This window comes from Eulemur rufifrons, chromosome 17, assembly GCF_041146395.1.
Source record: "Eulemur rufifrons isolate Redbay chromosome 17, OSU_ERuf_1, whole genome shotgun sequence".
Lineage (NCBI taxonomy): Eukaryota > Metazoa > Chordata > Mammalia > Primates > Lemuridae > Eulemur > Eulemur rufifrons.
This window is the reverse complement of record NC_090999.1, coordinates 34,881,602-34,905,560: the sequence shown is the minus strand read 5'-3', so window position 1 is coordinate 34,905,560 and position 23,959 is coordinate 34,881,602. Positions and strand designations below refer to the sequence as shown.

Genomic DNA, 23,959 nt, shown 5'->3' with positions numbered 1-23,959 from the left:
TCCTTCACATATAAAAGAGTTTTTAATCATAGTTTCTCAGTTTTGCTGGACACCCCACCACCAATCTTTCTAACTAAAACTGTTTGTTAGTATTTGTGTTATGGTTCCAAGATCCTGAGTATTTGTGCAAGAGGAAGTCAAGATGTGGTATGAACATGTCCTTACGTTTTCTTTTCCTATCTCTGGTAAAGGATGGAGAAGTGTTCTTGTGGTATTTAGTTTTTCAGTCTCTTTTGAACCATTATAAATATTCACTGGGAAAAGATAGAAAGCTGTATTTCTTTGTGACTGAGTATGGGTTTACTATGCAGAGAATTAGTCTTAAACTGGCTAACTATGATTAGCCACATGAGCATATTAAAAAGTGGGATGTGGGAATGTAAAATGGTGTACCTACTTTGGAAAAAGTTTGGCAATTTCTTAAAAAGTTAAATATAAATTTACCATATGACCTAGCAATTCCACTTATACACATCTACCCATTAGAAATGAAAACATACATCCACACAAAGAGTTATACATGAACGTTCATGGTAGGATTAGTCATGATAGCCAAAACTGGAAACAATCCAGATATCCATTAACTGGTGAATGGGTAAACCAAATGTGGTACATACATACAATAGTATACTATTCATTAATAAAAAGAAACAAAATGCATGCTACAACATGAATGACCCTCAAAAACATTATGCTAAGTGAGACAAACTACATACAAAATATTACATAATGTATAATTTCATTTATATGAAATGTCCAGGGAAGGCAAATTTATATAGAGCTAGAAAGCAGATAAGTGGTTGCCTGAGATTGGCTGTAGGAGCAGGGATTGAATGCAAATAGGCTGAAGGGAATTTGGGGAGTAATGAAAATGTTCTGAAACTAGAATGTGGTGATGGTTGCACAGCTTTATAAATTTACCAAAACCATTTAATTATGTGCTTAAGGTGAATGAATTTTATGGTATATAAATTATACCTCAATAAGTTGTTGAAAAAGGGGGGTTGTGAAAATGAATTTTGCCAGCTGAAGTGTTAAGAGGAACATTGTTTGACAAGTGTAGTCATTTGAGAAATGATGAAAAGGGATTGTTGTAAAGATGTAATCCTTCAGTTAAAAGGAAAATGTTGTTTGCTTTGAATTGATAAAAGAATGGAATTTTTTCACTTTTGCCTTGAAATTTATAGTAAATATCAAAGATAACATCAAACATCTACTTAAATTTTTGCATTTCTCCACACTTTTGTGAACTACGGCTGGTGAAGTAAATTAGTGGTGTGCAATAGCCCATCTGGAGTAGTCTGTCAAGAATCTTAGTGTTTATATCCTTTAATTCCACATGAAAATACATTCTAAGTAAATAATTGTAAATGCAAACAAGGATTTATATTTGGAAATGTTCACTACAGCATTATATGGGGTAATCAAAATATGGAAAATAATCTGCATGCTCTCAGTGTAGGGGGAATGGTTAGATGATAATTATTTTAGTTGTATCTCATTTGGTTGCAAGAAATGGAAATTCTAAGTAGCTTAAGTAAAATTGGGCTTTGTTGTAGGGGGTACAAACTACTCTGATAACTCCAAAACAGCAAGTTCAGTGAGGGCTTTTTTTTCCCCTCTAACTACAAAAAACATGTTAGAAATTATTCTTAGATTTACCACCTGATATATAGCTACAGTAATCACTTGTAATGATGTTAGTGGAAGCCTAGACACATAGCAATGGAACAAGAATAGAGTCCAGAAATAGACCCACCAAAATACAGCCAACTAACTTTTTTTTTTTAACAAAGGTAGAAAAGCAATAAAAGGGAGAAAGGAGGGTCAAAGGTATTGGAACAATTGGTCATCCATAGGCCAAAAAAAAAAAAAAAAACCTTAACCTAAATCTTGTACCTATACAAAACTTAACACAAAATGGATAAACTAAGTATAAAACAGAAAACTTTTAGAATAAAACATAGGAAAAAATCTTCATAACATAGGGTTAGGCAAGAATTATACATAACACCAAAAGTATAATCCATAAAAGAAAAAAACGTTAATAAACTTGATTCATCAAAATGAAAGATCTTTGCTCTCAAAAGACAAATTTAAGAAAATGAAGGGCCCAGGTGCAGTGGCTCACACCTGTAATCTTACTACTTTAGGACTCCAAGGTGGGAGGATTGCTTGGGCCAGGAGTTTGAGACCAGTCTGAGCAAGAATGAGACTTCATCTCTCCAAAAAATAGAAAAATTAGGAAGTCTGAGGCAGGAAGGTCACTCGAGCCCAGGAGTTGGAGGTTTGCAGTGAGCTATGATGATGCCACTACACTCTAGCCTGGGTAACAGAGTGGCACCCTGTTTCAAAAAAAAAAAAAAAAAATGAAAATAATAGAAAAAGAAGAAGAAAATGAAAACACAAGCTGCAGACTAGGAGAAAATACTTGCAAATCACATATTCAACAAGACTTTACATATCCAGAATATGTGAAGATCCCTCAAACTCCATACTAATTTTTTCTTTTTTTTGAAATGGGGTCTCAGTGTATCACCCAGACTAGTCTTGAACTCCTGGGCTCAGGTGATCCTCCTGATTCAGCCCCTCAAGTAGCTGGGACTACAGATGTGTACCTCTGTGCCTGGCTAATAGTTCCTTTTTTAAAAAAAAACTGGACTATCACACTTGTATGTGATTTTTGTTTCCCTCCTATCCTGGAAAATACCCATAAACTTTTTTCGAGATCTAAGAATAATTTCTAACATGTTTTTGTGGTTAGAGGGGAAAAAAAAATCCTTAATATTAATGGATATACATGTTAATAGCATTTTTCAATATATTTGGGCCTATTCATATGAATTTTCTCTGAGAATAAGGACATAAAGCCTAGTGAGTTTTCAACACTAATCATATTATATATGAATTTAATTTCTAAGTACCTTATTCCAAAAGAAATAAATGCTTATTGAAAAATTCAACCAATTTAGAAATATGTAGACAGTAAAAGTTTCCATTATTTTTTGCATAGGGTTCTTCCAAGTAAAATGAATTATGGAAGTAGTTCTGAGCCAGGTGAGGTGGCCCACATCTGTAATCCCAGCAACTCGGGAGGCTGAGAAGCGAGGATTGCTTGAGGTCAGAGTTCAAGACCAGCCTGGGCAACAATAGTGAGACCTCCATCTCCAAAAAAATAAAAAAACTAGCTGGGCATGGTGGCAGGCTCCTGTAGTCCCAGCTACTTGGGAGGCTGAGGCAGGAGGGTCACTTGAGCCCAGGAGTTCCAGGTTGCAGTGAGCTTTGATTATGCCACTGCACTGTAGCCTGTGCTATAGAGCAAGACCCTGTCTCAAAAAAAAAAAAAAAAAAAAAAAGTAGTGGGTATTTACAAAGTGGGTCTTTGTAAATACAAAATAAATTTCCCCATCCGGTTAGAATATGGTTATTGGTTGAAGGCTAAGCGTTTAGTTACTTTACAAGGCAGGCAACAAGTAAAATCACAGCTTTGTGTATTTACCTCCATACTGTGTGTTAATAAGTACAAAAGGTTTGTACAGATCTTTTGAAGTTATATTGTAACCATGGTATATGTATGGAAGGCTTGGACATTTATACTCCTATGAATGCAAACAATTTGGTGAATCAGAAATAGTCTGAATTCAGATATAATAGCTAGTATAAGGGTCAGTTAGCAAAGCCAGCTCTAGTTTAATTTTTTTTTTAAAGTGTAGCATTTACTGGAAATATGGTTTTGGGAACTTTGTACCATCTTAAAGACTTTTAAAGGGTTAGCAGCAATTGGCAAATTGACTAAGATAAGGAACTAAACTTGGGTTCACATATTCAGTGTCTGAATGAAAAAAGAGGAAGATAAATAAAAGAGCTAGGAATAAAAGAAATGTGAGTTCGTGTTTCCTTTTTGGCCCTTACAAATTAAACAAATTTGATACTGTGGTAAATACACTCAGGCAGAGTGGCAGAGGCTTGGTTATCATTTAGCTGTAGTGGAGTTAATGAGAACTTAAGTGGTCATCAAGTCTTGGTGCTTCATGGAGAGGTAGCATTTGCACTTACCGCGAGTGTGATGGCTTAGTGGTTATGGTATTACTGCAGGGAGCATGGGTCACTTAGGAAGAGAGTTTCAGACTGTGATCATTCTTAAAGCAGACCTTAAGTTGAGGATTTCTGCTAAACTGCCTCTTTTACAAAACGCAGGCCCAGTTAAGTGAAGTAAAAAAGAACTGAATTCTTAAAGTTCACATTTAGGCACAAGTTTGGCATTTTAAGAGGGGAATGTGAGACATGATCTTTATGGAAAACGTTGATGATAAAAACAGAAAGCTGTTAGGTGCTTTTGTACTTCATTATCATCTTTTCTTAAGAAACTTTAAGTTCAGACTCCTTTTTCTAGTAGGTTTAAACCTGCTGTAGACAGTACAGAAATGAGTGGATAAAGCCTTATTTAGATGCTGTTATAGCTTAGCCAGTGACCATGACCTATCCAAATGTGGTAGTAATATTGGAACAAAATGGGGAATGTCAAAATGTTATTTTCCTTTTGGTAGCAAAGTCCATGACAAATTGGTTTGGAAATAGTGTTGAAAACCTGGTGATTAAATGACAAGAGCATGAGAAGAGATTTTTCCAAAATCCATTTAGTGTGTTTGGGCAGAAACAAAGAGAAAATGCTTCTTGTTAAATTGGTTAATAGAGGACTGGGAAGCTTTGTTTCCTGTAGAAAAAACATCTTTACCCTAAACAGTAATCTTTCTAATTTCTGTTGCATGCATCGCATTTCCTTTTTCGTATGTGCTCTCATTTGTTTTCATGGCAAATGCATTTTTAAACACAGTCTCTGGGATAATTATTGCCATTAATTAGTTTTGGTATTTCTTTTTTAATGATATTTTCATTTATTCCTTTTTGCTAGCTGGATTGCCTTTTGCAATTCTTACTTCAAGGCATACCCCCTTCCAACGAGGACTATTCTGTAATGATGAATCCATCAAGTACCCTTACAAAGAAGACACCATCCCTTATGCGTTATTAGGTGGAATAATCATTCCATTCAGTATTGTCGTTGTAAGTTAAATCTACTTTTCCAAGTTTATAACTTTTGGGCACTTGGCTTAATTTTGTGTTAATCTGTTAATGATTAAATGTGTAACCCTCCCAAAACAATGGGTGTTTTTTTAACCTTTAATCGATGGTTTATTTGGTCAAGATAATCTCAGCTATTTTAAGTGGGGCTAGAAGAATAACAATGTATAATTAGAAGAGCCAGGCATGGTGGCGCATGCCGGTAGTCCCAGCTGCTTGGGAGGCTGGGGCTGGAGGATAGCTTGAGTCCTGGAGTTTGAGGCTGTTCTGTGCAATGATCATGCCTGTGAATAGCCACTGCACTCCAGCCTGGGCAACATAGTGAGACCTTGTCTCTAAAATAAATAAAAAATTAGAAGAACCTTACTGAATATGCATAGATTTTTTATGCTAATCATTTCCATGTCACTGTGATTATTAGGGCTCTAATTTCCTATTGTTTAAATAATTGTATGATCAACAGTTGAATGTTATAGCAATATGTTTCTAGCATGCTTTATATATAAGATATTATTTTATAATTTATTGTATCTGTGTGTATGTACTTACTCCTTTTGATTCTCCGTCTCTACTGAGTTTTAGAAAAGAAAAATTGCTAACTAATGTTAAAACTTTAACCCATGATTCATTTAATGAATTTTTAGATAATACCGTACACTGGAGAGAAAAGCTACAGTTCTACATATAATCACTGGTGCTGAAGGCAAGACTGAGTCTTGAACCACAGTAGTAACTGTTGTTTTTTAGTATTTCAGGTGGAAATCCTTAGAGAATGTGTCTAGGGAGAAGACTTCAGTGATTGGACTAGATGATTTTTATAATCTCTCAACTCGGAAATTCCGTGACTTAATTCGACAGTTTGTGCTCCATAACTTGTAACTTTATGGATCCATCATGCTTCGGCTTTGTGACTCTGCTGACTATAACTTGTAACTTTAGAAACAAGATTTTTGTTAGTTAAAAGCAGAAAATATGGTTCTATCTAGGAGATAGACCAATAAAATGACAGTGTATATATCTTGTCTGGTTTTCGAGTTTATTTAAAAAATTTTAAATTTAGAAATGTAATGTCTTTATCGGGAATGATCACAGTACCTTACTAGCAATGAAAGTTAATCATGATTTGTGGTGCATAATTAATAAAAGAACACCTGTACTATACACATGTTTGTTCACATGACTGTGAACTTGTTGAAGGCAGAGATGATGCCTTTTTCATCTTGGTATCCTCACTGCCTGGTGTGGAGCCCGGCATGTCCTATGTGCTTGAATGAAAGCTATGGAGTAACTGTGCAGTAATTTGCTAACTGTCCTGTAGTATGGCGAAATTTTAAGAAATCAAGGATTCCTTTAATCTAGACAAATCTTTATGCTGAGTTTTTACTACTAAAAGAAAGAAAGCCAAGCCTTTTTGAAAGTATATATGTTTCTGAGAGATTGCTATTTAAATATAAAATTTTTAGTAAGACTATTAGTTGTAAATATTAAATAGTAACCGATTTCAGACAAGATTCAAGTATTCAAATAAACAATGCCAGAAACATACTTGTTTTTCAATTCTATTTTTCGTTGTTTCTCGTGAAAAGGATGCCACACAAGCAAAACTACAGAATTTCACTGTAGACTGGAGGGCTGCAACAGAACAGGGTGCTAGTTGCTGGGCAGCAGCATAGCATACTCAGGGCCTTACAAAATGCTTAGTTAGCAAAAACTCATGAATTATATTTAATTAACTTGGAATTTTTAACCATTTCAACATAACCTGTGAGAAAGTTATCTTTGCATTCAACAAAACATCAAGTAAATTAATATGAGTGTAGATTTCTTTAAGATGAACAGACTGTTACAATTCCAATTTATTCGTTAACTCCACCTCTTTCAGGCAGTACTTAGTTAGACTTACATATGCTTAACTTTATTTACTAGAAAGCAGATCACTTCTTTAAAAAAAGATGACTATGATTCAGACTTCACACCAGGCCTTTGACGTGACTTGCAAGTGATCTATTAATAAATGAGTGATTGAGGGAACCTGATAGAGAACCAAGATTAATAGTTTCTCAGAAGTCTTGGGAGAATTTTAAGGAGGAAATGGTCACTGAAGTCAAATACTACTGCGAAGTTAAAGTAAATGAGGGTTGATAAAAATCTGTTTGCTCTGATGAGACAATTTTGACTTTTGGTGAAAGATTCCATAGAATAAAGGGAATGGAGGTGGTTAGAGATATTTAGGAGGGGAGTGGAAGATGTGGAAATGTGCCATTGATTTTAGACTCTTCTTTTGGGAAGGTGGCCTCTGAATGAAAGACACAAAACTGTAGGGACAATGTAGAGGAATATAAAATCGTCTTGGTTGTTGGAGATATAAAGGACATGGTAAGAGAATGCTAATGGGGTATAGGTTTAAGAGGTTGAATTATACTGATTTAAATAATTATTAGCTTTGATTGTCATAAGTATTCTGTTTTACTCCCCCAAATGTTATAGTTCTTTGAATATTTATCATATCCTTAGAATCTAAGTATATAATGCATGATTAATCATCCCAGTTCTAGGATTAGGCTGCAGTTAGTTTAGGTGTAGACTTCACTGAAGGTTAAGAATTGGCATAAATGGCTCAAAGGGCAGGATAAGGTATTAAAATGAAACAAAAAGAATATGGCTATCTTGTGTAGATAAAACGGACAGATATCTTTACATTTAATTCAGAAGAATCGATTTAGAACTTATTTATTGTCTATGTCACATAATAAAAGATGACATAAGCATTTGCCAGCTTTGGAGTCCTTTCCACTCTCTGGTTAAGTTTCAGTAGATCAGCTTTTAATCTGTGCCCAGTACTCTGAATGTTCCTAGCAAACTGATTTTCTGTCATCAGTGGCTTGAACTAGGATTTCAGTGGCCATAAACAATGATGATTATGACTAGGAAGACTCACAAAGTTCAGTACCTGTTTCTGGAAAATAATTGAGTGCTTAAGAACAGCTGAGATGTGGACGTTTGAACTGCTAAAATTGTGATTGATTAATATACTTGGCATGTTTTTAATTATCAAAGATCAATTCCATAATGAAATGTTAGAGAAGTCCTTTCTGGATACTTACCTATCAGGAATTACTGCACCCCCTGTGCAGTAATTAATGGCCTGTGGAGGCAGTATGTACTTAAACACAAGGCTTCTGTAGGCGGTCAGGGATAACCCCAAGAAAATTGTGAAGATATGAGGTCCCTAGAAGTACACATAGTTTTCCTCTTTTGTGACATGGTTTCAGAAAGGGATGTGATTAATTCATTCACATTAAGGACTATAATGAGGACTGTGTTTTTGTGAGGCTTAATGTTTTTAAATTAAGAGTGATTGCCTTTAATTGAAGGCAGCACCTTCAATTAAAATTTATTGACCAGCTACTTTGTTTTAAATCACTGTGCGATTACCAGCTCTCTATTCAACAATTAAGAAGTCCTTGCTTTTGTAGAGTTCATAGTCCAGTAGTCAAAGTTATAACATTCTAATTATGGAATTCTAGGAGCCATTGAGCCAGATAAGGGAAGAATTTTTGGTATCAGGTCTTGAAATTCCTGTTAGGAAGCAATCATTTATTTCTCTTGTAGTAAGGCTCATCCTGAAGGCAATTAATCCTCATTCAATGGAAATGTTTCAATGCTTTATAAAATTGTTTATATAAATTTAAGGTGAAGCAGGGAAACTAGTATGCATCTCAACTGAAACTTTATTACTTATATTCCCTATACACAAATTAGCAAGCAAACTATTCTCTGTTTATTTTGGTCTTAGGTAGAGAGAGTATCTTACTGTCTTATTTAATCAGCAGATGTTATTATTTATAATGTTGCCGTTCAGTATTCTTTGAATTTCTCAGGATATTGATTTAACTTGTAAAGCATTTGGAAACCTTTTTATATCTTTAAACTTATGGCTCAGAGCCCCCATGTAAAGATCTCCTGGAAGGCAGGACTGGTAGACTCTCAGCTAAATCCCTGCCCTCTGTACCCTTTGGCATCAGTGATAGATCCTGGCTTTTATATTAGATTTATTTCTTCCCTGAAACTATTTTACCCTTTTTAATATGATGGATGTCTTTGATTCAAAGGAATGTTTGAGAAAAATGAAGATGTCAAAAGTACTTATATAAGGGAGTTTCTGATTGGGGAAGTTTGTGTTTTTTGCACAAGCCGTGGTTTTTGTCCTTCAGGATACATCAGTATCTACTTACTGAAGCTCAATTTTATTTTAATATAAGAAAAGAAATAAGGTCTTGTTGTTTCAGGTAGGCTATGAAATGATTTTGGCTGAGCCATGGCTTTGTAAGCAGTATCCACAGTTGATCTGACACCTTTTTTTTTTTTTTTTTTTTTTTTTTTGTGGTTTGGAATTAGATATCCTAAGTTGACTCCCCAGTTGTAAAGAAAAAAAAGTGGTGGGGCTGTTTTTAAAACATAGATCTTATTGTGATTTACTGTGTTCTTTTCTATGTTTTGTTTTGTTTTAAGTGCCTGCTTGCTACTTTAACATACTATTTTTCTGTTTCTTTTTCAGATGATTCTTGGAGAAACCCTGTCTGTTTACTTTAACCTCTTGCACTCAAATTCCTTTATCAGGAATAACTACATAGCCACTATTTACAAAGCCATTGGAACATTTTTATTTGGTGCAGCTGCTAGTCAGTCCCTGACTGACATTGCCAAGTATTCAATAGGCAGACTGCGACCTCACTTCTTGGATGTTTGTGACCCAGACTGGTCAAAAATCAACTGTAGTGATGGTTACATTGAAAACTACATATGTCGAGGGAATGCAGAAAAAGTTAAGGAAGGCAGGTGAGTGTTAAATCTCTAATGCTTGTTTTATCTTGTATATTCTTTAAATAGAAGGAGTAAGCCATCTACTAGCTTAAAGAGAGAAGCTAGTGGAAGCACTGGGAGGTGAATTGAAATCATGTTTGACCTGTTGTCTCTCTCTTCATTCTTCATTCTTTTTTTCTATTTTATTCCTATCCTCCATTTAAGAGCATTTTACTACAGCTCTTTTCATCACCAATGTGTAAGAATGTAAAATGAACCTTATAGATCATTGAGTCCAGGGTCAGTAAACTTTTTCTTAAGACACCAGATAGTAAATATTTTAGGCTTTGTGGGCCATATGATCTCTTTCACAACTGTCAAACTCTGCCACTGTAGTAGAAAAGCTGCCGTAGACAATACTTGAATGAATGGTGTGGCTATGTTCTAGTAAAACTTTACACAAACAGTGGCTGCCCCAGGGGTCATAGTTTGCTGAACCCTGATGCAGTACAACCATTTATGAAGGTCTGCTAGATCTTTAATATTCTTAGAGTATTTTTTTTTTGTAAGGTAACTTGGTTAAGGTTGTGACAGCTCTAGGTCTTCAGGTTGATAATACATCCACTTTCTACATTCAGAAGTGTTATTAGACATGAATGAAATAGAATGTTTAGAACCTAGAAGGTCCAGCTCCTTTAATTTAGATTGAGGAAATACCAGAGGCCCAAGAACCTTAAGTAAAGCCACTAATTAGTAGCAGAGCCAATTCCTCATCTCAAGTTTCAGCATTGTCAGCCTTACCTTTTCTATGTGGTTGACCTTTTTACATTTTAAGATAGGTTAATTTCTCTTAGTTCATCATTTATTAATAACAAATATTTTCTCTGGGAAAAACATCCTTTGATTGTTTTTTATATATGATTTCCAGACTCTTCATTGTCCTCTTGGTTCCTTGTAAGCAACATAGGCCTGCTAGTAGCGCTCCTATTTTTACATTTAGTGGGAGTGAAAAAGACACCTTATATAACTAGAGTATACACTATGCTATGTGCTGGGGATTCAGCAGTGAACAAGATATCTGTGGTCCCCATCTTCATGGAGCTTAGTCTAGCAGGGAAGACTTACATTAAACAAATGATAGGAATGGAAGAAGATTGGCCTGTCTCTATTGACCAATCTCAGCTATTTAATCACAAGCATCCTCATCATTTCATCCAGTTGGTTGCAGTAGACATCTGCTGTAATCAATTGACCAGTTTTCATGAAGCTGTAGTGTATAATACCAGCACTGGATGACCAAACAGACACCATTAGCTTGTTTTTGATGAATATTCGGTTTTGGACTGTGTTCAGCACTTTATCCACCCATTGTGCTAAACACTTGCAATTGTCAAAATAATCCATTTTCATCACACATAACAATATGGCGTAGAAATGGTTCACCTTTATGTCTTGACAGCAAAGAAAGGCAAGCTTCAAGACGATTTCTCTTCTGATGTTTGTTTAATTCATGCAGTGTCCATCTATCCAGCAGCTTCTTACCTTACTGATTTGTTTCAAATGGTCCAATATTGTTGGGTTAGTAATGTCAAACCTTGCTGCTAATTCATGTATAGGTTGAGATGGATTCACTTCCACAACAGCTTCCAGCTCATCCACCTTGGTCTCAGGTCGCCCACGTGGCTCATTTTCAAGATTAAAATCACCAAGGGAATTTCTCAAACCATCAATGGTACACATCCTTCCCACTTTGTTGATATTTCGAGCTGTCTGTGCTGCATTGGTTCCACAACGGAACTCATATTCAAAAATAACACGAATTTTTGACTTATCCATGGTTTCACAAAAATTGCTCTAAAAAAAAATGTGAAAGATAATCACAAGCCAAACCATGCATTTGGAAGACTGAGGATGTACTATCACCATAAAAATAAAATAAGAAGTGTCAAAGTGAAATGTCAGAGATATCAACTGTCAAACTTAGTACTTAAGGATTTCGGATATTTCATACTCAATAACCTAATATCTTTCCTGAATCAACCAACATAAAATAGACAGGAAAACTGCAATCTTTTCTCTCAGCCAAGGAATTTAAGAAAGTCACTATGGTGATAAGAGTTTACCTAAACTCCAGAGAATGTCATCATAAATGTTTTTTAAGAGACACAAATTTTTCACACATATATTGTTTCTCTGGTTCAAGTACATAAGTCTTAGTTCAAAATTTTCTTGTGATATTTCTTATTGATGAGATATTTGCTTTTTACAAAAGCCACTTTAGTAAAATGTGAAATAACATAATTCATTTAAAATGGCATATGAAGAATTATATTTTGGTCCTTATGTGTCATACTCTCTCACTCTCTCTTCTTAGTGCATGTAAGTTGGCTGACATACACTATTACTGTGATTACACTTTTGACCTAAGTGCACTTAGGCTTTTTACCCATCAGCCTTTAACGTTTCCACACTAAGTGCACGTGTAGTTGTCCACTTAAAATCCCGTGTAAGGTTTGGGAAAACAACCTCTTTAAAAGCAATATGAATATTTGAAAACTTCAAATTACAGAAATATATTCATCAATAATTATTGTTTATAATTTTCAATGAAAAGATGTATTGGTATGCTTTGGGGTCTGAAGGAAGGAGAAAGGAAAATCAAATGTAGAATTAAAGTTCTAGGAAGGCTTTTTATCTTAGAAAAATGTGATTTCCATCAGTGTTTCCAGAATGAGTCAGCTGTTGCCGGTTTCAGAGCTGTGTAATATGGGAACATAACTGTGGCTTTGCATTGCTGTTCTATTGTGGAGTATAGTTTGGCTGGATACAGACTTTCCTATTCCTTTTCTCTTGAATTTTAAAAGTCAGGAAGCCAAAAATGCAAAAACATTTTGGTTTAAATATTGTCTGCAGTTATTAGGATTAGAACGTAATCTGCTCTTTTAACTTTATCTTCACAGCCTGTCCTCATGTAAATTTTTAATTATAAAATTATAATGCTTAGCATTGGGGGAAAAGCGAACATAAGCGCCCAAAATGAGTTGTTTTTGTTAACTGTATAAATGAGTCAGAGTTACATGTTAGGATGAGAATATCCTCCTACAATTTTGGTTTTTGGTCTTGATTTTTTCCCATTCTCTTATTTTCTCCCCACCATCCTCCTTTTTCCTGTGTGTGTGCACACACTCTGGTGCTCTGTCTGCTGTTACTGATATCACAGGACTGGTACTGGACTTCAGTTGTGGTGGCCATTAGGTCTTAAACATAGAAGTGAGAACATAAATGAACTTTAATGGAATATTTATTAATTGTTATATCTAGAGAGTTTCTATTCATAGTTTAAAATTAATACTTGAGAATTTACTCTAACTTAAAAGGGCTATACTTGCAACATTAGAAAAAAATAGTTATTAGGACTGTCCTTGCTTATGCTAATAGAATGCCATTCTTCTCAGTTTAAAAAAAAAGCTAATGAGCACTGGAGTTGAGAACTGTAGCTCCCTCAGCAGGTCAAGATTCTCTTTGGACTAATAGTGGCTTTTAAACTTTAGCGGTTCATTAGAATCATCTGGAGAGCTTGTTAAAACACATTGCTGGGCCACATCCTCAAGTATCTGATTCAGAAGGTTTTGGGTGGGGCTTGATCTTGGAACCACACTTTGAGAACCACTGCTTTAGATCACCTGGATTATGGGAACATGACATTGCATGACATCTATCCCAGAAAGTGGGAGCTGATATTTACCCTGTTAGGTAGGGTGAATTTAAGGTTGTGCACAGCTAGCTGGTCTATTTGTGATAGTACAGTATAGCAACTATTGGCTGCTTTAAGAGATTCGCTTTTTTCTGGCTTTTATTTAAATTATGTATGTTTAAATACCAGTTCAGTGTTTCTGATCAATTTTAAGTGACTAATCTCTAGCTTTTATGAATCAGATATTCAATACAAAGGTATTTCTGTTTGGATTTTGGCAACCTAGTATTAATTGTAGTATGTATGATTAAATATAAGGAATAATTTTTCTTATTTAAATGCAACCCATATGCAGGTAAATAAAGCTGAAGTTTGAGGAAATACTTTCTAAAGTAGTGAAAACCCATTATATCTAGAGTGACTAGCTCTAGTACTTAAGTACCTGGTGAAACCTGCTTTATACTTTGAGAGAATGGATTCTTCTATATGGTCTAATTGCCGATGTTACTGGTTAAGCCTTTATGACTGCAAAAAGATTCATTTGTTCAGGTTTATCATATGTCTCATGGATGTGTATATCAGTAACTAGACAACCTTCTTTTTTTTGTGAGACAGGGTCTCACTCTGTTGCCCAGTCTGGAGTACAGTGGCGTTATCATAGCTCACTGCAACCTCCAACTCCTGGGCTCAAGCAATCCTCCTGCCTCAGCCTCCCAAGTAACTGGGACTATAGGCGTGTGCCACCACACGCAGATAATTTTTCTGTTTTTTGTAGAGATGAGGTCTCACTTTGGGTCAGGCTGGTCTCGAACTCCTTGCCACAAGCGATCCTCTCACCTCAGCCTCCCAAAGTACTAGGACTATAGGCGTGAGCCACTGTGCCTGGCCTACAACCTTTTTAATCATGTACCTGTATGATAATATCAGCATATAGAATGAAGAAGGGGATGATTTAAAAAACTCCTTTACTTTATGCAAGGACATTAATTACTAGTGTATTTAAATGGAATGTAACTTAAAGGCCAGTGTATCTTTCTAGACTCCTGTTCTGAATGTCATTACCTGACAATTTAGGCCTGTAGCTGTGACTACTTCCTTACCCCTACACCACCCTGACTCTTTCGCTCCAATGTTTCTCACACTTGAGCTGCACTGGAAACACCCAAAGGGTTTGTTAAAGTATAGATTGCTGGGCCTCACCCTCAGAGTTTATTATAGTGGGTCTGGGGTGGGGCCCAAGAATTTGCATTTCTACAACTTTCCCAGATGGTGCTGAGGCTGCTGATTGGAGAACCACTGCCTTAGCCTCTTCCATGAGGTTACTAAATTCAACTAATGTCTAGTGCTCTCATATCCTAGTCACTGTGGGAGCTACCAAAATGTGCATGCTGCTCTTATGGTGCTCACTACATAGATGAGACATGTTTGGAGATTCAGTGCATGATAGTGTGGATGACAGAAAGTGATACATGCCTTAAAGATAAAATGCTACATACAATCAGAGGATGGTAATATTACTTCTAGTTGAAGGAGGCATTTTGGAGGATGAGTAAGATTTGAATGTGTAGAATTGGTATGGAACATGTCTCGGGTCCATGGATCAATATGATCAAAGGCAGGCAGGCTAGAGGGTTAGGGTCTACAAGTTTGGGGTCAAATATTAGAGGGCTTAGAGTAATACTCTAAGGAATATGAACTGCATGTTGTAGAAAATGAAGGGAAGGATTGAGATGTGGAGACCAATTGGGAGAATGTGATACCAACCCAGGTATAAGGCAATGAAAGGCTGAACAAAGATATCATAGCAGAGCATATATGGAATTTAGCAACTCGCTTTTGGGGAATAAGAGTTTTGCTGAAGTTGAAGAGCAGGGTCCTGGCAAGAAAGGAAAAAAACAATGCTACTCAGTCTCCAGAGAATGTGGAGGTAAGGAAACTGACAATAGCCCATGAGGAGTACAGAAATTTGCTGTACCAAAATGGCACCAGCCTTGACCAGCTAATTTACTGACTAGCAATCTACTGACCTGTGTGGATCTTGACTTGACTTCCTGTGATGCTGTTCTCCATTGAGGAAACAGACAGAAAAAGCTTTTGTTGCTAAGGAAATTTTAATGCCTCTCTTTTGGGAGAGTGAGGTTTGGGAAGATATTAGATAATATAATCGAATAACATTACTGTCCATTTGTATAATAAACTTAATCATCTATGCATTGGAGGGAGATATTATAGGATTGGCTTTATTCTTTTATGTTTGTGTTATGTTAACCATTATTTTTTCTTATGTAATCTATTGCAACTGCCATGTTTTGCTTCTGAGCTAATGTTTGGAAACTTATGAAAAAGGCAATTTTTCAAGACTTTTGGTTTATTGAAGGACAGAAATGCTCCTTTGAAAATTGAGAAAATCTTCACACAGGCAATGGAAAACAGAATTCAGACAATACTTAAATTCTCTTTATCTTTTGTTGTTGTTATGACACTTAACCTTTGCTTTAAGAATGTTTTTAAAACCTGAATTTTTAAAAATTTACAAGAGAATACATCTGCCACTTCATCATTATGGATATTATTTGCTCAACTAAGCTGACTGCCTTTGATGACAATGTAAAAAGGATTTTTGAGCATTTTGCACACATTATTGAAATGATTGCCAGATGTGTTGGGAAGATGCGTTAGGTTTTGCTTGTTTAAGTTAACGCATTTTGGCATTCTGCCCAAGATTTCTGACAGAAGAGTGACAAGAGCAGGAAGTTAAGCTGGATTTCCTAATGCTTCTAGGCTTTGATGATAAAGTCTTAATTTCTAACTCACTGTAACGGAAAAATACATCAGAGGCTAAGGTATCAAAATTAGATATCTTATGTGGCTTGGTATAATTTTTTTTTTTTTTTTTTTTTTTTGAGACAGAGTCTTGCTCTGTCACCCGGGCTAGAGTGCTGTGGCATCAGCCTAGTTCACAGCAACCTCAAACTCCTGGGCTCAGCGATCCTCCTGCCTCAGCCTCCCAGGTAGCTAGGACTACAGGCATGTGCCACCACACCTGGCTAGTTTTTCTATTTTTAGTAGAGACAGGGTCTTGCTCTTGCTCAGGCTGGTCTCAAACTCCTGACCTCAAGTGATCCTCCCTCCTTGGCCTCCCAGAGTGCTAGGATTACAGGTGTGAGCCACCGTGCCTGGCCTGACAAATTGGTATTCTCTTGAAATGATTACACATTGGCAATATCTATTTTTTTCATAGATTAAGACCCTGTCTCTACACAAAAAATACAAAAAATTAGCCAGGTTTGGTGGCATATACCTGTAATCCCAGCTACTTGGGAGGCTGAGGCAGGAGGATTGCTTGAGCCCAGGAGTTGGAGGTACAGCGAGCTATGATCACACCATTGCACTCCAGCCTGGACAATGGGGTGAGACCCTGTCTCAAAAAAAAAAAAAAAAAAAAAGAATAGCTAAAAGTGTAACTTTTTGTAACTTTGGAGAGTGGGGAGAAGAACAAAATTGGGTGATGGAGAAGACAGAGAGATGGATGATGAGCTGGGTTCTTTGTGATTTAACCTCCTTATGTGCCCCCAAAATACCAAATTAAGACTTTATAAGTTGATTATTTTTAATGACTGATAAAGGCTGGATTTGGTCATCTTTGCAATTTATAGGACCCAACACGTATGTGGATGTTGGAATACAGAAATGCAAGAATGCTGAATTGAGGAGGGAACTCACAGACACAGGGGTAGGGAGATGGGGGCGACTAATGCTCTGAAGGATATGATATAGAGTTCAGGCTGAGTTTAATCAGCTCTCCCAGGAGAAGGGGCTTCTCGGGCTGACAAATGTAAGGGAAAAATGCATCATAAATTTGTCATTTGGTATAGAATTCCATTCATAGTAAGTTATGTGGTCAGAACCAGTCTACTTGCTAATTGAAGCTTGCTATTGTTTAATAGATCATCTCCCAGAGTTAGTGAAAACAGTAGCATTTCAGAATACATTTTTATCTCTGCAAATTTTCTTTCTGAAAAGATTTTCCTAAGATTTGATGGAAAGCTGACTTAAATTGTTACTGTACTGTATGTACCTTCATCAGAGAGGGTATAATGAAGTGAGATGGTAGTCTAGGATTGGTTAAAATCTAAGATTGGTTAAATCTAAGGACAGGGTTCTTAGGTTAGGGCCAAAATTTAAACATTTCAGTTGAGGTCACTATGATGAAAACTGCATTTGGACTACTCCTTGGGTTTTATTAAATTACATACAAATACAAATATTTAGTCTATTTGTAAATTACGGACATAAGATACCTATAGGGGCTGTATCTCCCAGAGACTCCAATGAAGAGTTAGATTTGCATGGAATATGAATAATTTGAATTTATGTTTTTCATGCTTTATTGTGTTAATTTTCATTTTAATAGAAATAGAAGTCCATATTACCATGATCTTCTTGATAAGTTACTATGGGTAAAGACTTAGAAACTGAGATTGAATATAATTTTCCCTTTATTTTTAATCCCTGTATGTCAACGCCATAACCAGACTCGTTTGCTGATTCTATACAGAAAAAAATCTATTTTTGTATTAATAATAAACTGAAACCATTTTGTTTTCAACTAATGAAATCACCCTGTGGCTGATTCAGAGCTATTTAAAACTATTATTAATATATTAATTTGTAATTTATGATTTTGTGGCACAATGTACAAGATTTAGTGAAACTTGCTTGGCTTTGAGAGTATTTCTGTGATCATGGTTGTATTGGCTCGATGGGTTTTAACAGTCCTTCAGATTAGCTTTTATTAACTTGTAGCTCTTAGATAAAACTTACCGAAACTAGAAAACATACAGAACTCTGCTCCAATTATTGAATTTAAAGTAAGAATTTTAGGCTGGGCATGGTGGCTCACACCTATAATCCTAGCAGCCTGAGGCTAGAGGATTGCTTAAGCCCAGGATTTCATGACCAGCCTGGGCAACATAGCAAGACCCCATCTCTACTAAAAAATTATCCGGGCATTGTGGTGTGCACCTGTAGTCCCAGCTACTTGAGAGGCTGAGGCAGGAGGATTGCTTGAGCCCAGGAGTTTGAGGCTTCAGTGAACTATAGTTGGGCCATTGCATTCCAGCCTGGGTGACAGAGCAAAACCCTGTTTCTAAAAAATAAAATAAAGATTTGTATTAATCCATCCTCTGTGGTCAAATAGTAAGGCTAATACGTGATTTATTTTTCTTGTTTTATATAGATTAAACCCAGAAAATTATTAGGTTTAATTCTATAATTCCTGGTTCACACAGGAAGTTAGGAATGTATAGGATTACAAAAAAGATAATCAAAATCCTTGGTAGACACATCATCAGTATATACTTAAATAATCCTCATTTTCCCACCTACCATCAGTTACCAAACATATACACATAACTTTCTGGTATGAATTTTAGGAATCTTTTCTCCTCTCTGAATCTAGGGAACCAACATCTCCCTTAAATTCATTTTGAATAAGGCAGAGTCTAGTAAGTAAAATAGTTGAGGGTCTGTCCCTCTTGTTTTAGTTCTTATTCTTCTGTAGGGACAGCAGTCAGGAGATGCATTCTCGTTATTTGTGTGAGCATCTTTTCATGGCATACTTTTACTGTACCTAATTTACATGCCTTTTCTGCATCAGTGGCCAATTCTATGTAAGCACAACTTAGATCTTGAATGTTAGTGAGCTTTCTTTTTCTTTTTCAGAAGTGCTATAAAATTAAGTTTTGTGAGCATTCTGTTTTTTAGGTGGAAAGAAGATACTCAGATGTTTATAGAATATAACATTGAAAAAGGTGATTCATCTAGTGCAGTACTGTCAGTGCACAATTTTAAAATAAATATCAAACAAAAGCACTTAATCTAGTGGGAAATGTAAGGCAAAATATGTACCCATTTAAAACACTAAAATATTAATATGGGTGGAAAAAAGTAATCAACTTCTGGGTGTTCCAGAGGAGGTATTACATTATTCAGGGCCTAACCCTGCAAGTGGAAAACAGCACTTTAATCATGGTCACATAAATTTATATGTAGTAAAGTCAAGGTCATTTATGCCGATTATGGGTTGTCAAGTATTACTCTTCTAACATCTGTAGAAATGCTTGGCAAGTTTGTTCCCATGATTCATCCATCCTGAGAGTGTCAATAAAATGATACTGTCTAGAAATGTGACCTCATATCCTTCTTGGACTCTTTAATGTTCGTGTCCTAATTGTCCCCATACCCCAGCTCTTCTAATTTCCAAAGGTGTGGCGGGAGGGAGCCGTGTGCACCCTGAAGCTAAGCAGGCGATGTATGAAATCAAGAATATTCTCAGCCTCCAGGAGACAAAATTAACGTTTCTCCTCTTTCTCTTCTAGGTTGTCCTTCTACTCAGGCCACTCTTCGTTCTCCATGTACTGCATGCTGTTTGTAGCAGTAAGTACTTTGTGTCCGTCGATGGTTGGGTTATGTGCTACGTAGAATTAATGTGTTCAGCATCAGTGTCCTCTCTTGTGCTGATAAATTAGCAAGTGGCAGAAGCCTAAACAGACAATCAGCAAGTCTATAAAGTCTTGGGCTAAGAATGAGTTAATGTCCCTGTACTCTGGGACATTTTCTGAAGTGGTGTCCTGGAACACACAAACAGCTTCTTTGCAATCACTGCTCAGAAGGGCCAGGCCAAGGGGACTGCTGTTGCCTGGTAACTTCCTCCCTGTAACTGGGAGCTGCTCTCCTCATCTGCAGCTGGACACACACACAGTAGCTGGCTGGTCTGGACACAGCAGCTGAGCTGCTCTCCTCCTAGGCTCTGCTGTGGTATGGAGTTGAGTTTTGATCATTGGAAGTGAAGGCAGCTGTCCTTCCTCCTATTTGAGCAGGCTTTGTTTTTCATCCATTTTCTGAAACATTTCTTAGACTGTTTTGCACGGGACCAGAAAGGTTTTGACTTCTAGGAGAGGCAGTTGCTGCTTCAGAAGCCAGTCCCCAGCCTTTTTGGCACCAGGGACAAGTTTTATGGAAGACAGTTTTTCCACAGACCTGGGGAAGGGGGATGGTTTTGGGATGATTCAAGCGCATTACATTTACTGTGCAGTCAAACCTCTCTGCTAATGATAATCTGTATTTGCAGCCACTCCCCAGCGCTAGCATCACCGCCTCAGCTCTACCTCAGATCGTCAGCATTAGATTCTCATAAGGACTCTGACTCAGGCGGGGCAAAGGCAATATATGTAACCTAAACATTTGTACCCCTGTAATATTCTGAAATAAAAAATATATGTATTAAATAAAAGATTCTCATAAGGAGTGCACAACCTAGATCCCTCACATGCAGTTTACAGTAGGATTCACACTCTTACGAGAAGCAATGGGGAGTGGCTGTAAATACAGATAAAGCTTTGCTAGTTTATCTGCCACTGCCTGCTGCTGTTTGGCCTGGTTCCTACCAGGCTGTGGACCAGTGCTGGTCTGAGGGGGTTAGGGACAGGGGTGGGGGTGAGGGTGGGGACCACCGGGGTGGTAGCGAGGTGGTGTTGGGGACCACAGATCTATACAACTTCCAGGAACAATCCTAATGCTAACCTGTAGAGCAGCCTATGGATTTGCATTTGCATGATACAGAGTTGGCAGTGAGGAGTTACAAAAGATTTGTACCCATATTTTGCATATCAAACTAGAGATGTAATATGTAGTTTTTTGAGAGTAACTAACGGAAGACCAGGCTTTAGGACACAAGCAAGGGATCTTTAAAGATCATTTTTAATTGATTTTTATTTTTTGTAATATTCTCTCTCTATATATAAAATATTATTTATAAAATACAATATATAGTATATATATATACATATACATATATATATATGTATAGTTAGCATTGTCAACATTTTGGGGGAAAAGAGAAGAGGGGAGAGGATCTTTACCCTAACAAACTAGCTATCATTTTTGTGTCTTAATTTTCTTTATAAGTAGATTTTTATTTAGTTGTGTATTGTGTAAATTTGCAGTTTCCTGGTTTTTTCCTTTGACCACATTATGTGCTATATGAGGATTTAATGCCAAAATTAAAAATCCATGATACGTAATATTAAGGATAGACTAATGATGTTATAGGCCAACCAGGTTCCTTGCCCACTGTTCTAGAGGAAGCCAGTACACTGAGACAGCAGTGGTTACAGCAGAGGAAGAATTAAATATCACAGGCGCCATGTGAGGAGATGGAAGTTCTCAAATTCGTCTCCCCAAGAATTTGGGAGAAAGGGTTTTTAAAGATAGTTTGGTGGGCAAAGGGCTAGACAGTTGGGTCTGCTGATTGGGTGGGTTCAGGGTGGAACCACAGGGATGTAGAAATTGTCTTTTTTGCTGAGTCAGTTCTTGGGTGAGGGTAGCAATACCACAGTTCTTGGTATGGGTCACTGGTCTGGGTGGGTCAGCCGTGCCACCAGATGGAATGCAGGGCCTGGAAGATGTCTCAGAAACTAGCCTTAGGTTTCACAAGGGTGATGTTATCTATGGAAGCAATGAAGAAGGCTAAGAATCTTTAGGACCATCAGCGTTGTGACTCCTTAGTAAGCAATTACAGGAAAGCAAGCTAGGGAACAATGGCTCATTATATGTTTCCCCTACCACAGTTCCCACCTTTATTAATTTTATAAAGGATGGTTTCAATGAAAGTTAGTTTAGTGTTAGAATTTAAAATAAATTTTATTATAATCTTTTATTTGAAAAACCAAATTCTAAACATTAAAAGAATATAAAAATTGCAGATGTGTTGTGTAAAATTCAAATCCACAACTTCAGACCATGACAACAGAGCTAATTTTTAAAGCTTTCGTCTTATGTTACTTTAATTTTGTGAGGAAGCATAGGGTTCTGATTCAGCAGAATTTAAGGCTTCCTTTTTAAGACAAACATCCAAATGTTCCTGCAGATGTGCCATGGGAAATGTGACTTACTTGAAGGGAGTTAACAGCTAATACTATTCTAACATCTCTGTTCATTTATCTTATTAGGAAAAATTAGCATTCTTTCTAAAGGAAGCCAAATATATATATTTTTCTTTTTAAATAGGGTATGGGGACTGGGGGAGAGTGGAAAGGCCAGGCAGTGGCTCCAGCCATTGATATCCTGAGGCCTTTTCCCAAAGCATGAGCTTGTGACTACACCAAATGGCTTTAAAATGTGTGGAAAGGCTTTGTATGCCCTGGAGCTAGACCTCCCCAGGAAATGAAGTTTATTTGAGGACCAGATGGATTTACAGAGCAAGAGCAAGATAATAGGTTTACAGAGTAAGAACAAGGTACATTTGCCCCAGATGAATCAACCCCCCTGTAGTAACAAGAGGGCCACGGGGCACGGGGCAGCTTTTTTGGTTTGTAATTCACTCACCTGTGTGTGTCAGTGTCTAAGTCCTTCTTTATGAGAGATCTAGGAATCTGAATTTTGGTTGATGTTGCTTTGCATTTTAAAATACTTTTTTGACGCTTTCTAATGATCCCCATGAAGTTAGAGATGAGGGATGATTGCTACCAGTTCAGCCTTGCAAGAAGAGGGCTGCCGAGGTCTGTGAGCCCTCTAGGGGGTCTCTGGTAATCAGGCTCTCTTGCTTTTTGGTTGATGACATGGTCTGAACCCTAGTCCATTTATTTTGAGAAAGGTCAGGTGATACAGATCGCTGGAAATAAAATGGCAGTCAGGAAGTGACTGACAGGTAACTCTGGCCCACTGATTTTAATTTTAAAGAAAATTCTCAGACATATCATATTCCATATTTTATCATTTTCTGTTCTTTTTCCTTGACTCTTCTCAAAACATCTGTTACATCTATATATTCAAGTCAAATAGAGACTTTTGCTGAGGGCTCTTTCGTGAAATACGAAATTAGAGAAGATGAAATTAGTGTATAGAGGGCCTCACTAGTCGGCCTGCTCTGTGGACATGCAGGAACACATGAGTTGGCAAGTTAGAGATACAAGTGCAGGGAAAATTACCTCAACTATAGTTTGGTAATTGGGTCGGTAAGAGCCATTTAGATGTAAAGTTATAATGATAAAAAAAGGTCCAGATAAATAGGTTTGTTTTAGACCAAGGCCTTTTGGAGAAGAAAGCAGGTCAGAGCAACTATGCACTGCATTTCACTGACCCTAGACAGTGGAAATATTTGCTTGATGTGGATGTAGGCCCAGCTTTGATTTCAGCCCTGAATACACAGATGTCTCCTTGCTTTCCAGCTTTCACATTTATGTTCAATATTTAACCTCTGCCTCTCCACCCCCAAATTCCTTAGGCAATGACTCATCTTGTTTCCCTGGGCATCTTGGCATCATGGGTCAGTCCCAGATTTGGGTGGAGATACAGTCATTTAAATCCTCTCTGAGGATA

At 36.9% G+C, this 23,959-nt stretch overlaps 1 protein-coding gene across 3 annotated transcripts in view; it reads left to right on the top strand.

Annotated features, from left to right (window-relative positions):
• The window catches only part of PLPP1 (phospholipid phosphatase 1), an 87,481-nt gene that overhangs the window by 48,733 nt on the left and 14,789 nt on the right, over window positions 1-23,959 (top strand). For 2 of the 3 annotated variants that reach the window (XM_069492638.1, XM_069492637.1), the window contains exons 3-4: window positions 9,641-9,921; window positions 19,960-20,017. In XM_069492638.1, the coding sequence (XP_069348739.1) occupies window positions 9,641-9,921; window positions 19,960-20,017 (339 nt within the window). Of the gene's footprint in view, window positions 1-4,912; window positions 5,065-9,640; window positions 9,922-19,959; window positions 20,018-23,959 lie in introns of all 3 variants that reach the window. The other variant, XM_069492639.1, reaches the window with a different exon arrangement.